At 44.6% G+C, this 14,877-nt stretch overlaps 1 protein-coding gene across 3 annotated transcripts in view; it reads right to left on the bottom strand.

Moving 5' to 3' along the window:
* Positions 1–1,047: 1,047 nt before the first annotated feature.
* Positions 1,048–14,877, bottom strand: part of MAPK8IP1 (mitogen-activated protein kinase 8 interacting protein 1) — a 183,898-nt gene continuing 170,068 nt past the window's right edge. For all 3 annotated transcript variants that reach the window (XM_082270002.1, XM_082270003.1, XM_082270004.1), the window contains exons 10-12: positions 6,557–6,627; positions 6,362–6,460; positions 1,048–1,586 (exon numbers count right to left, since the gene is read on the bottom strand). In XM_082270002.1, the coding sequence (XP_082126128.1) occupies positions 1,514–1,586; positions 6,362–6,460; positions 6,557–6,627 (243 nt within the window). In that variant the 3' untranslated portion in view covers positions 1,048–1,513. The remainder of the gene's footprint in view (positions 1,587–6,361; positions 6,461–6,556; positions 6,628–14,877) is intronic.

Here is a 14,877-nt window from a genome sequence, read left to right as displayed (position 1 = left end):
GGATGAAGGTTGAGGGCCCATTGAAAATGGATTTACCTAAAGGTTGGAGATGCTTGTTGTGGGTCCCTTCATATGTCATAAGCTACCTTAACTCCTGTTAAGTTATGCTGGCAAAGATTGTAAAACTGGGCTGTTTATTGACACATTAAGCTTAATTTATATAAACAAGCACCAAGGAATAAAGGTTTTATTCACTAAACATTCACTGGGGGTGAATGAATCCCTCTTTTAAAGGTCAACTCTAAACTAAAAGCCCTCTTATAGTGGGGCTCTGCTAGGGTTAGCTGCTTGTTTCTGTCTAGGGAATAGGAAAAGCACTTTTACTTACCCAATCCTCCACTTCCCTGGCAGGTGGCACTCCCCTAGACTTCAGCAGTGGATTGTCCCTTGGCGTCCTCACATCCAGTGCAGGGCTATAAGCCCAGAATTGTTCTTGATGATGTCAGAGGACCTTGGGGCACCAGAGTGCAGGGGAGAAGAGGCTACAGGGACCAGTCTAGAAGCGCAGAGGAGTCTGCTAGAATTGAGGATCGGAAAATAAAAGTGCTTTACAATCCCCTAGAGAGAAATGAGCAGTCAATCCTTGCAGCATAGGTGCATCCCCACTGCAAGGGAGGATTTTAGGCTTTAAAACACATTCCCCTGGAAGGTTCACCTGCAGTGAACACTTGGTGAATGTTAAATTCACAACTTTTTTAAATTTACCCCACAGTGTCTGAAGAAGAAAATGCGTTGCTCCTAGCAAACAATTATTGATCTAAGTCTCTCCTAGACCCATATAAGAATCTGGTAGGTAGGGGCAAAAAAAACATCTTTTCATTTGCTTGAGCTTAAGGTTTGATGTGACCCTTGCCCGTACTGACCAAATGCCCACTGTGGGGCAACCTAAACAATGAAAGCTTACACCAGATTGGTTGCTATGGAATATAACGTTATATCTCCTTCCCTGTAGATCCTAAAATAGAGCCTCACTACCTCTGCCGCGCTTTCCACATACGCCATTGCCATGCCTCATTTACTATGCATGTAATGCAGCAACACGCTCTCTGTTACTAATATACAGTTTAATGCACGCAAACATTTGCTAGCCCTCTCTTTTTAAATAAATACTATATTTCTCCATACACAGTGTCTTTGTACAAACAGTCTGTTGGCTTGCAAAGCCAGCGTGCTTTCTTCCACTCCCCTTCCTCGTTCCGTTGGTTTCTTCCTCTTCTTACAGTTTGCACATGCTGGAACATTCCACTTGCAGTACACGGGGGGGAGTGCATTAGTCCACTTGCACCCTCTGATCCTTGATTATGTAGAAGTGGGTTAAGGGCAAGTCCAAGAAGGGAGAAGGTTATTGGGGGAAGTTATATGGAGGAGCCACCCATGATCACCTTGGCTGACATTCACACAACCGGTCCTCCAGTTCCTTGGGACTGAGACGAGAGCAGGCCTCTAGCCTATCGCTCATCTCGAAGTTCGGCAGCTTCCTGCTTACATTTAGTCCATGCACCGAAATCCATGGCTACTCCAGATATATATCTTCTGTGGGACATGTGTATTCCACAAACTCTTTGTAAAACTGTTGGAAGGCTCTCCTGAAAGAGAAGACCGAGGTACCAGTATGTGAAAAGGACTTGAAAGAGATCCTCATTTTCATCATTACAAGGATGAGACAACCACAATACTACCGTGATGATGGCCGATGGGAAAATAATATGGCCCCAAGAGGGTGTACAGCATGGAGCATTAATAGCAATAAATGGTGGTACACTGCTCCTTCTAAAGCTCGCTGGTGAATTCATCTTGGTGATCTGTATGGTTTACTTACCTGGACTCACCATGAGTCAAAGGTCACTTTCAAGCAAGAAGCCTGCTCTTCAATTAATGTTACTCAAAGTGGTATTAAAATTATTTTCTTTTTGTTTTTGTTTTTTAAATAACATAATATACTTACCTCCTCTCTGCAGTTGGTTTTGCACAGGGCAGCTTGGATCCCCCTCTTCTTGGGTCCCTCTTCACTGCTCCTAGCCCCTTCCGCCTGTCGAGTGCCCCCACAGCTAGCATCTTGCTATGGGGTCACCTGAGCCGAGCTGCAGCTCCATGTGTCCATTCAGACACAGAGCTGTGGTACGGTCCCGCCCCTATCTCTCCTGATTGGCTAACTGGCTTTGATTAACAGCCATGGGAACCAATGGCGCCACTGCTGTGCCTCAGCCAATCAGGAGGGAGAGTCCCAGGTGGCTGAGAGACTCGTGGACATCGCTGGACAGAGACGGGGCTCAGGGAAGTATTCGGGGGTGCTGGGGAAGCTGCTACACACAGAAGGTTTTAGGTTTTTTAATCCTAATGCATAGAATGTATTAAGATAAAAAAACTTCTGCCTCTACAACTCCTTTAAACCCCAAAGCAAACAATTATTATATTGCAGCTTACCAATTCATAAATGTGTTGGCTGCATTTGTTTTTCTTTTTTTAGGCTTTCTTTTCTTCCATTTTCATCTGTAGTTTTTCAAAAGCACAAGCTCTCCAGCAGAGTTTATTATTTTAGGGCTCTTTCACACGGCCGCTCCGATTTCTTCTTCCGCTGCGGCACTTTTTTTTTTGACGGACACAGATGACACTTGTGTCATCCGCTCTGTAAGTCCGCATATCAACCCATCCGTTTGCGGATGATATACGGATATAATGTAAGTCTATGTGATTGCGGATGTCAGCGGATGACACCGCTGACATCCGATTTTGCATCCGTTCTGTTTTTTAACGGCAGAAAAATAGGGTTCTGTTCCATTCCAAAAAATGGAACAGAACTGAAAGGACGCAAATCGGATGTCAGCGGATGGTCATCCGCTAACGTCCGCAATCCCATTGACATGCATTATGTCCGTATATCACCCGCAAACGGATGGGGTGATATACGGACATACGGATCGGCCGTGTGAAAGGACCCTTACATGGATGAGACGTGTTAAAAGCGAGCCTCTAATGAAGAATACAAATTGGGGGTACCATCATCTATGTAGCAATAGAACATTTGGAAAGGAGACCGTTCCCCCCTAACAGTCACCGAAACAAGGGGAAGGGAAGAAGTTGGACTTTCTCGGTACCTCAGAAGCAATACACATAAGGTAAAAATGAAGCCTTAGCACCTGCAGGGGTGATTAAAATGATCAGCTTTTATTTATTCATGCAAAACCTTCATTCCAAAAGGGGAAAAAAAAACGGTTTGCTGTAACTGATTATAAAGTGAGAGCTGGAGTTTGGTTTTAATTTGTTAGTGTAATTATATCTGCCAATACATTTAACACTACCCTCCCCCCCAGCCTGACAATGCTACTGTATGCTGTGCCTCCTGTTCTAATTCCTCCAGTTGTTGTGTCTCACTAATACCAGTGTGTTACTGTACAGATCAGAAGGTGAAAAATGAGGGAAAAAAAACCTAGAAAAGAAAACGGATGCAGCTACCACATCTAATATATTACATTTTGGCTTTTGGGTTAAATACCACTTTAACCTGGAACTTTAAAAAAATATAAAATTGGGAGCAGGTGGGCTCTTTATTGCAAAATTGTCATGCAATGTCTCTTCTGCAATAAAAAAAAAGTACCTGCTTGCAGTGGCGGCTGGTGCTCCATGGGCCGGACCCCACCATACCACTCCCCTCACGATCACACCAGCTCCAGCCTGCATACCATCCCCCCGGTCGCCGGCTCACTCACCCTGGACTGGCAGGCGGTGGGTCGGGCTTCCCCTGCCTCTCCTCCCTCCTCCTTGGCCAATAGCATGGCTTCTCCTTTCTACCAATCAGGAAATGGGCCTCAGGACCCGCTTCCTGATAGGCCAGGAGGAGAATCTGTGTGACAATAGCGAATACTCATTTGCTATTGTCACACAACTGGGTAGGCTCAGGGCGCAGTGCTCTGCGCCCCGAGCCCACCCTTTTATGAAGCCTATTTGAGCCTCTGGCTCTAATCACGTGCTTCAAAAAAAAAAAAAAAAAACCCATTGGAATCCAATGGATAGGGGAGCCTGTGCCCCCAATGAACGGGCCGTCACTGCCTGCTTGTTTGCAATATCTTCTGTAGAATATACAATCTCAGCACCCTTCAGTGGCTGTACAGAATTAGCAGCACATCCGAGTTTGACAGGCATTCAGGGATGGGTGCGTGGCCCCAAACCCACACTGTCTGTGTTCAGTGCTGCCCACCTGCCCTTGCCCTTGCCCCATGTCCCACTGCGTTGTGCAGGTGAGTTTGTACAGCCGCTGCATCTCCATTGACTAACATAGGCTGCCTGCATATAACTCCATGCTGCTGTAGACACACAAATGGTTCTTACATACTGTATGGGCCTCTGCGCCTGTGTGAACGAGCCCTAATCCTGTACTCTTAGCGGGTTATGATTTGTGATTAATTTTTTTTCCTAATTGAAAATTGTGTTTTCTGGTACTCTTTGCCAGTAGACAGCTTACAGCCCTCATTGCAAGAGTCCTGACTTGCATTGTAATGTTGGGTAAATTGACAATGAAGACAGTATGATAAAAGGGTGTAAAATCAGTATTGAACAGAGTATAACAGCCTGTAGAACCAATTACAGTAACTGGGATGCTAGTAGTTCCCATACCTAACCACTAGGTGGCAGCAAAGTATAACAGATTCCTAGGGAACAGGGCAATTCACTTGCAAAGCAAATGGTGCAATACAATCATTACACACAGAGTGGGGAATGGAGTTAAAGGAGCCCATGACTATCACTGGGTGGAGAGTAAAGGGGCACTCTGATGCATTAATTTGAAGAAATAAGTAGGGGGGGAGGGGCCATATGTGGGACCCAACCAATTAAAGAAAACCTTTCCCGAGAGGAACATGGAGACTGACTGCCATTATTGGCTTCTTTTTCTACAAATGCTACTTGTTCGGATGTTGTTTTGACCCTTTGGCTTTAATTCCTAGAAACCTTAAAAGCAGAAAGATCCGAAGTTCTGGCTTTACATTTCCTTTTCTGGTAGGAATTTACGCTATATTGTCAAAAGTATTGGGACGCCTGCCTTTACACACACATGAAGTTTAATGGCATCCCAGTCTTGGTCCGTAGGGTTCAATATTGAGTTGGCCCACCCTTTGCAGCTATAACAGCTCCAACTCTTCTGGGAAGGCTGTCCACAAGGTTTAGGAGTGTGTCTATGGGAATGTTTGACCATTCTTCCAGAAGCGCATTTGTGAGGTCAGGTACACTAGGCAGAGGGAATGCCGATACATGAGACCAGCGGCACCGATTGCCGCCGGGCACCCGCGATCGTTCCCCGATGTGTGAGAGAAGAATGGTCGGCTGTTGTAAACACAGCTAAACCGTTCTTCTCTCTGGAATGATCACAGAGTGCCTGTGATCCTTCTATATGGGATCACAGGTCTCTATGGTCATTTCACAAGCCACGCCCCCCACAATTAGAATCAACCCCCTAGGCTCACATTTAACCCCATTGATCCCCCACAGTGTTAACCCCTTCCCTGTCAGTGTTATTATTACAGTAACAGTGCATATTTATAGTACTGATTACTGTAGTAATGTCACTGGACCCCCCAAAAGTGTGAAAAATGTCAGTTAGGTGTCCGATCTGTCCGCCGCAATGTCGCAGTCCCGCATAAAATCTAAGATCGCTGCCATTACTAGTAAAAAAAATAAAAATAAAAAATAAAAATGACATAAATCTTTCCCGTAGTTAGTAGACGAGATAACTTTTGCACAAACCAATCAAAATACGCTTATTGCGATTTTTTTTTTTTTTTACCAAAAATATGTAGCAGAAAACAAATTGGCCTAAAATGTTAAAATTTTGATTTTTACATTTTTTTTTTGAGAATGTCATATAGCAGAATGTGAAAAATATTGTTTTTTTTTTTTCAAAATTGTCGCTCTTTTTTTGTTTATAGTGCAAAAAAAAAAAAAAAAAAATTGCAGAGGTGATCAAATACCACCAAAAACAAAGCTCTATTTGTGGGGCTAAAAAGGACATCAATTTTACATGGGTACAGCGTTGCACGACCGCGCAATTCTCCGTTAAAGTAACGCAGTGCCGAATCGCGAAATAGGGCCTGGTCAGGAAAGGGGAAAATTCTTCCGGTCTTAAAGTGTTTAAAAGTAACGCAGTGCCGCATCGCAAAAAATGGCCTGGTTGTGAGGGGGGGGGGGGGGGGGTAAATCTTTCAGGTGGTGAAGTGGTTAATACCGTTTTAGGAAAATGTACTCAATTATAATTGTTTCCACTAGGGGGCACTCCAGTCTTACACGCAGCTTTACTATTTACAGCCCAGCTGCCAGGCTGATGGATTTTTGATGGACAAGTACTCTTACCAGACGGCTGCCAGGGACTTACCCGACAGATTCTGCCATGGGTTTGGTAGATTCCTCAGAGACAAATACATGACACGCAAACCGATGGTCTGAAGGATGCTTAGTGATGAAGCCAAAATATCTGCAGAGACAAAAAAAAAAAAAAAAAAATAGATAAAAGGTATCATTGAATAGCAGTAACAAGATTCTTAAGCAGCCCACTCCATTCATTACTCACTTGCTGTTCTTAGGGTGGTAGCCACAGAAAGAAATATTCTTTAACTGGAAGAAATGGCTGCATGTGTTCACCTATTGCAGGAAACAAAGGACAGCTGCTTAAAATGTTTAAGAAATACATCATCCCTCTAAAGCTCAGTGGTGAATCCTCCCTGGTGAGCCGTCTGGTTTACTTTACTGAACACGCCATGAGCCAGAGATCACAATCTCAGCAAGAGTTACTTAAAGAGTAACTCCACTTTGGTTGAGAAAAAACATTCCCCTCTGGGTAATCTCTGTACATTACAAGGATTTTAACAAACTTTGTTGCAGATTTTGACACTTTGTTATTCTGAAGAAATCCCTGTGTGTTTCTCTGCACCCTGTGCACAGTGAGTCTAATGGGAGTGGCTTCAGAATTATCAACCAGCTGCTGCACCTGCAGGGCTCTAATGAGGAAAATTGCAGGGTCTGCATCCCTTTAGACGTGTTCCTATTGGTAGTATCACACCAACATTGACCCTTTTGTTATTCTGAAGAAATCCCTGTGTGTTTCTCTGCGCCCGTGCACAGTGGGTCTAATGGGAGTGGTTTCAGAATTACCAACCAGCTGTGGCAGCTGCAGGGCTCTAATGAGAAAAATTGCAGGGTCTGCATCCCTTTAGACGTGTTCCTATTGGTAGTATCACACCAACATTGACCCTTTTGTTATTCTGAAGAAATCCCTGTGTGTTTCTCTGCGCCCGTGCACAGTGAGTCTAATGGGAGTGGTTTCAGAATTATCAACCAGATGCTGCACCTGCAGGGCTCTAATGAGAAAAATTGCTGGGCCTGCATCCCTTTAGACGTGTTCCTATTGGGAGTATCACACCAACCATTACATTTTTGTTGCAGGGGATGCCAGAAATCTGACTTGTATCTTAGGCAGACTTCTGGGAAAATCAGTGAGCCAATCACACAAGCAGGAAATGTTTCTGGGGTGTGGTCAGTATACATTCTGTGTACAGAACACCTCCAGGTAGCCATATTGCATTATATTTTACAGAAAATTACAGAGCCGCAGATAGAAAACCCTGCTCAGGTGTTCCTCGGGTCAGTTGCCGCTTCTGATTAGTGGGCGGTTGTTTCGGCAGCGCTGTGGATGTCTCCATTATGTGACCGGCGGATGTTTACATCCAATCTCGGTCCGATGTTACTTCCGCTTAATTTTCAGGAACTGACGTCACCATTGATATTGGGTGTCAGCGGCCTTCCGACACCTGGTTTATGGAAGCAATGTCTACATGCCCTGCGATGCTCTGCATCATATGGGATTTGATTATAATGAAGGTAAGCACAGCTGTGAACATTTAGGGCCAAACAAGAGAGCCCCCACCAATCCTTATTCAGGACCCCCACTTTATGGTCCCATAAATATGGGTGTTTCCTGTGTGGTTAGTTTGCCTTGTGATCTGGTGGGGTCTCAGGAGACCCAGGCATCATGCTGCTAATCCCACTTATACTGGTTCCTCTCTATAAGTGGGTGGTCTGCTCATATACTTCATGGAGGACACTTCTCCCTACCCTTTATGATGGTAAGATATGAAAATTTATTTATATCACATGGTTGAATCCATCCTTTTTTTGGATCTCCTTAACCACTTAAGCCCCGAAAGATTTTACCCCCTTCCTGACCAGGGGGTATTTTGCGATTCGGCACTGCGTGACTTTAACGGACAATTGCACGGTCGTGCAAAGCTGTACCTAAACGAATTTGACGTCCTTTTTTTCCCACAAACAGAGCTTTCTTTTGGTGGTATTATACGTATTATACGTATCTAATACAGAATTTGTCCTCCTTGTCTCTACTCCATTTTCACTTTTTGCTTTTAGGGTGGTATGGTAAACCCCATAGTTTATAGTTGTGAGCAGGGCCTTTTTTTCTCAGAAAATAGGTGCAGGAACTCAACCACAACCCCCTATGACTCCCCTCCCCCCACAAACACCCTCCAAACCACTTCAAATAGTAGGTATGGTCAGATTTCACTAACAGTGGGAGGGGCTTAAAGGGACATTAAATACCAGGAGTTCATTATGTACAGAGTTCTGGGTTACACACAGAGTGCAGAATTTAGGGGTGCACTACGTACAGAATTTTTGGGGTGTGCTATGTACATAGTGCATAGTTGCCAACATTTGAAAAAAAATTCCAGGGACACTTTGCAGCACAGGTATCAATTACTTACCACACCCACTTCCCTGAAGCTCCGCCCACTCCACATAATTAATCTCCGCCTACTTATCAGATTATAGGGTCTACTTAATAAAGAGAGAATTACAGGAAAGTGAAAAGGGAATTTTAAGCTTGAGGCCAAAGTAGCAGAGTTGGAATAATTCTCCCATTCAGCTGCACTACTTCTGCCTAAAGTTTAAAATTCTCATCACAATCCCCTGCAATTCTAATGTGTCAAATGTGCTCAGGTGTGACCATAGAAAAAATGTAATATGTAAATATAAATAGAGTGCAAGGTGTAAATAAGTACATTGCTGGGACAATGTAAATTACCCGGGACAGGCTCCTATTTGCCGGGACTGTCCCTGCAAAAACGGGACAGTTGGCAAGTATGATAGTGCAGAGTTCAGGGGTACGCTGTATAGAGAGTGCAGAGTTCAGCCTTCTTCCACAGCTGCTTATCTCTACATCCACATATCACTTTCACCCCTCTTTAACTCTGAACTCTGCATGCAACCCCCCCTTGACTGCCCCCATCTTCTTCCCGCTCCTTAAAAGCTCCACCATCTTCCACATGTCTTACTTCTATTGCTTTATTAAGCTGAAGCACCCAGCATCCAGCATCCTGCCAGCTCTAGTACCTCCCTGCACACTGTAGGTGGCACAAACTCACTTGCAGGGAGATCATCCAGTGGGGTGTCGGCATCCTCATGGCACCTGCATCTCCCTTGTCTCCATCCTACACTCAGTGGGAGCCGCTTAGGAGATCAGATCTGTGGGAGCCGCTGGGAGACAAGCTGTCACATGTAAACCCAGAAGTCAGCCTTCTCTGTTTACAAGTGATAGCGATGAGCAGGGAGCAGAGGGCCTGAGCCAGAGGTGGTGGAACTGAGTTCCACCATGTTCCAGCTGAAAAAAAGCCCTGGTGGTGAGCTTCTACGCACCCTATGACAGATAATTATATCTGGGTATTCGTGGCGTTTGATGCGCTTTTTTTTCTGATCTGCCCCTTACTGGAACACATCTGACAACAATTCCTCCTCCACTCTTTACCCCATCATTTCCCTCACCTGCTTGTTTACGGTAGCTATTTACTTTACAGTATATATTTATTTTTTTGTTTTGTTTTCTTCCCCACCCCCCTCCCCTCCCCTCCCCTCCCCTCCTATGTATATATTGAATTGTTCAATTAATTTTGATTTATTTCTATGCTTATATAGTGTGTATATTTTCTATATGTGTATTTTTTCTTGTTTCTTTCTATATATACATATTAGATGTTTATGAAGTGTATACGGATGGCAGGAGCCCCGAGCAAGCAGAATATTTATGCCGCGAAACATGTTGGCACATCATGCACTTTTATCCGTTATACATTATTGATGTCACTGTATATATAATGTTCTTGTTGGCCCTATGTTTGTTTATCACCTTACATGCTGTGAGGTTTTCCTGCATGATTGTGGATATTAAATAAATGCATTTTTGTACTTTTTTAACAAGGTATCTCTATGGTTGTTATTTCATTTGGGAGTCACTATTAAAAAGCCACATTTTTGTGGGGTTAGATTAACTTCTTCCAGGGCTTTTTTTTTTTTCTCAGAAAATAGGTACAGGAGCTCAACCACGACCCCCGAAACCTCCCGAACCTTTAAACCGCATCAAATAGTGGGTGTGGTCAAATTCTACTTAAAGTGGAGTTCCACCCTCAAAATGAACTTTTCACCGTCCGCTTGCTTTAATTTACCTGAAAAACAATTGGATAATTAAAATATTTTTTTGGATTTACTTACCTTGTTTTTAAAGAAAATATACTTACCTTCCTTCCTCTTCCTCCCTCTGCGGCCGCGGCCCGCGCCATCTCTTCCTCCTTGCATTGACTCCTGGGAGATGAGCGTCATCGATCCCTGGAGTCAATGCGCCTGCAACGGCCCTGCTCGTCACTTCCAGTGCAAGCGTGTCAATCCCTGCTGAACAGCTTCTGGGCATCCCCAGAAGCTGTGCAGGGATGACGCGCCTGCACCGGAAGTGATGAGCAGGGCATTCTGGGACTCTGATGTCACTGAAGAGGACACCGAAGAGGACGCTCCGGCTTCAGCTGCCCACACCTGACATGGCAGCGCTGAACAAGACATTTTCAAGGTAAGTATTTCTTCTAAAAGATAAGTGAAACAGGGGACAGTTCAGAGGCTATCGTTGCTTAAATGTACCAGCCCTGACTGTCCCGGGGGTATTTTTATCCCAACATTTTTTTTTAGGGTGGAACTCCGCTTTAAATACCAGGAGTGCATTTCGTACAAAATGCAGAGTTTGAGGGGAGTGGTTACATACAGAGTGCAGAGTTCAGGGGTGCATTGCATACAGAGTGCAGAGTTCAGGGGTGCACTGCATACAGAGTGCAGAGTTCAGGGGTGCACTGCATACAGAGTGCAGAGTTCAGGGGTGCACTGCATTCAGAGTGCAGAGTTCAGGGGTGCACTGCATTCAGAGTGCAGAGTTCAGCCTTCTTCCACAGTTGCTCACCTTGCATCCCCCATCCACATCTCACTTTCACTCCTTTTCAGCTCTGACCTCTGCATGCAATCCCACCTCCTAAAAGCTCCACCATCTTCCACGTGTCTTATTTTTGTTGCTGTAATAAGCTGAAGGACCTGAGCCAGAGGTGGTGGGACTGAGTTCCACCAAGTTCCAGCTGAAAAAAAAGCCCTGACTTCTTCCCCTCTCTCTTTTGGTCTTTCATATGTAGATACAGGGCTGGTTTCTCCCAAATCATTCTGACTCACACCTGTTACCCCAATACATAGACTAGATGATTTTTAATCCTCATGCTGCTAGCATTAATAAATAGATATGAAAGTATGTTATATTTACTTGTTTTTAACTTTTTTTTTACATTTCTTCAGTTTCTGCCTGGTTTTCGTGCCTAGGCAAATGATGTCATACATCCCAGGAGTCTTCAGGGGGAGGAGAGGAGGAGGGGTTTTCTCAGCTAAGCCACCCTCCTGTATGCATACCTGAACTAAGGGAAGGAAGTAGATGCTATATAAATCATTTGCCCTTACTCAAGATGGCCACGACCAGAAATACTAGGGTTTTCTAAAAAAGATTTCTCATCAAAATAAAGCATGGAGACCTGGATAAATAGGGGAGTTTGCTTTGAATAATAAAAATGAAGCGTTTTTGGTTTGTGGTGCTCAGATGCAGTGAAGATCCTCTTTCATTTCTATGTATGTCTTCACACTGGTCTGTTTCTTTTCCGTTGCAGTGTTAAAAATCACACTTTCCACATTCTTGGTAAATATATGGTCAGTTAAAAAAATGCCCCCCAAAAAAACACACCTTCCCATTAAAATGCACCAAAAAAACACACTTCCCCATTAAAATGCACCAAAAAAAAAAAAACCTCCCCATTAAAATGCACTAAAAACACACCTTCCCATTAAAATGCATTAAAACCGTGGTAAAATCATGGCAAAGTCACATCACTTTTTTTCTATTCCCAAAATGCAGATAACCCCCTATTTTCACTGATAATTTTAGGTGGCCGATATATCAGTGCATCCTTCATTTTTTTTATCAAATCTGTAATAAAAACTTACAGGCTCCCCAGGTGAAAATAAAGGAAAGAAAAACTAAAAAAGAAAACAAATGCAGCCATCACATCTAAGAATTGGTAAGCTGCAATATATTAAATGTTTGCATTTAGGTTTAATACCGCTTTAAATATTTTTCATAGTTTAAAGTTAAAATTAACATTCCCCCCCCCCCCCCCCCTAAAAAAAACAAATACGTAAACATGTTAACATGTTGGTATTAAGAAGAGGAATATCAGCATGGAAATACATGTGTCATTGCCTGCAGTCAGCCATATGGCGGACACTGACCGTTACACATGTTAGTACTATGATGCCTACACGCAGGGCTGCTGTTAGACATCACGGGGCCAATACAGTTACATACTGTAAGCAGGCTGGCTTTTTATTGCAGAAAATCCTTTCATGTCTCTTCTGTAATAAAATACATTTCTCTGCCCACTCACAGCCATCTCCACAATGTAAAATGAGCTGCGCATGCACAGCTCAGCTTACAGCGGCCAGCCCCATCTCTGTGTGACCTAATGACTAGCTCCTGTGCAAGCGCTGTGGGCCAGCCAATGGGTATGGCCAAAAACCAGTACCCTTAAGAAGATGCCAATGCCACCGGCAATTGTTGGAAAGGTAAATATTGATACCTTTAGTTCTGCTTTAATATTAAAATTTGTTAATGTATATTATTGTAAATTCAAAAAGTAAATTAAATACATTTCTCATTTGTCTACCGACGGACGTAGCTGCTGCTTTAAATCATAGACGGATGGGTAATAAGCCCCTCCCACTAGGAGTGACCAGGTAGAGCCAATAGCTTGGACACGCCAAGGGGGGCGGGGTCCCTGGGTTATTACCCCTGGTCTCACCGTTGCATCTTCAGTCTTAGCTGCCTGGTTTTAAGATGGCCTATGTCAATCATCAAGGGAGCACCAGGAGTGCCCTGTCGGCTCTGGAGGTAGCTGAGATCCTGCGCTGGGCAGAGGACTATGTCCCAGCCCTATCCGCCGTGTACATTCCTGGCGTAGACAATTGGCAAGCGGACTACCTGAGTCGCCAAACCCTGGATCAGGGAGAGTGGTCCCTGCATCCACTAGTGTTCCATCCAGCTGTGTCTCCGGTGGGAGACCCTGGATGTGGACCTGTACACCTCCAGACAAAACAGAAAAGTTTCAAAGTTTGTGACTCGGTCCAGAGATCCTCTGGCCGATGCAGTAGATGCCCTGGTGGCTCCCTGGAGCCAGTGCGGGCTACTTTATGCGTTCCCTCTGCTGAAACTTTTATCTCGCCTGCTACGCAGGGTCGAGTTGGAGGGGATTCCGGTAATTTTGGTAGCTCCAGTTTGGCCCCGGAGATCCTGGTACGCCGATGTGATTTGGCTGAAGGTCACAGGACACTTCCTCTGCAAGAAGATTTTCTGTCTCAGGGTCCGATCTTCCATCCTGCTTTACAGTCGCTGGCTTTAAGGCTTGGCTGTTGAGAGCAAGGTGTTAAAGGACAGGGGTTGGTCCGATTCTGTGATTTCTACCTTACTTAAGGCTAGGAAGTCCACTTCTCGGAAGATTTATCATTGTACGTGGAAAGCGTACATTGCTTGGTGCCAATCGCTGAAGCTGCATCCTAGATCCTTTGCTATCAGGATCCTGGCCTTTCTACAGAAAGGGGTTGACCAACGTTTGGTGTTGGGCACTCTTAAGTGATGACCTTGGCTGTGTACTTCATACGCCCTTTGGCTACGCACTCTTTGATTCGTACGTTTCTTCAGGGGGTTCGCCATTTGGCTCCCCCCAAGAGGCCTCCGTTACCTCCTTGGGACCTTAATTTGGTTCTATCGGTTCTTCAGAAATCTCCTTTTGAGAACATAAGACACATTTCCTTGCTCGCCTTTTTGCAGAAAGTTGCATTTTTGGTGGCTATCACCTCTGCGCGCAGGGTTTCTGAACTAGCGGCACTATCTTGCCGCTCTCCTTATCTGGTAATACACAGGGATAAGGTAGTGTTACGGCTTAATCCATCGTTTCTTCCTAAGGTGGATTCAGACTTTCATCTGAACGAAGACATAGTGCTTCCGTCACTCTGTCCGAAACCTTCACATCCTAAGGAAATGGCCTTGTATTACTTGGATGTGGTTCGGGTGATATGGGTGTATCTGGAGACTACTGAGTCCTTTCGTAAGTCGGACTCTCTGTTTGTGAATACAAATGGACCCCGTAAGGGTCAGACTGTGTCTGCGGCGACCATCTCTCAATGGATCAGACAGACGGTGGTGAAGGCGTATTCTCTTAAGGGCAAGGTTCCTCCTTTCCCTGTTACGGCTCACTCTACGCGGGTGTTGAGTGCCTCTTGGGTTTTCCGCCATCAGGCGTCAGTGATGCAGGTTTGCAAGGTGGCCACTTGGTCGTCTGTACATACGTTCACCAAGTTTTACAGAGTGGATGTGTTTGCATCCTCGGATGCGTCCTTTGGCTGCAAGGTTTTGCAGGCTGCCATTTAAGGAGCAGTTTACTTTTCCTTCTCCTTTATGGTTTTGTTACAATTGAGCCCCAG

Source organism: Pelophylax lessonae, assembly GCF_965119305.1.
Source record: "Pelophylax lessonae genome assembly, chromosome: 10".
NCBI classification, from domain to species: Eukaryota; Metazoa; Chordata; class Amphibia; order Anura; family Ranidae; genus Pelophylax; species Pelophylax lessonae.
Note: the sequence above shows the minus strand (reverse complement) of the source record. Positions and strands in the feature narration are given on the sequence as shown.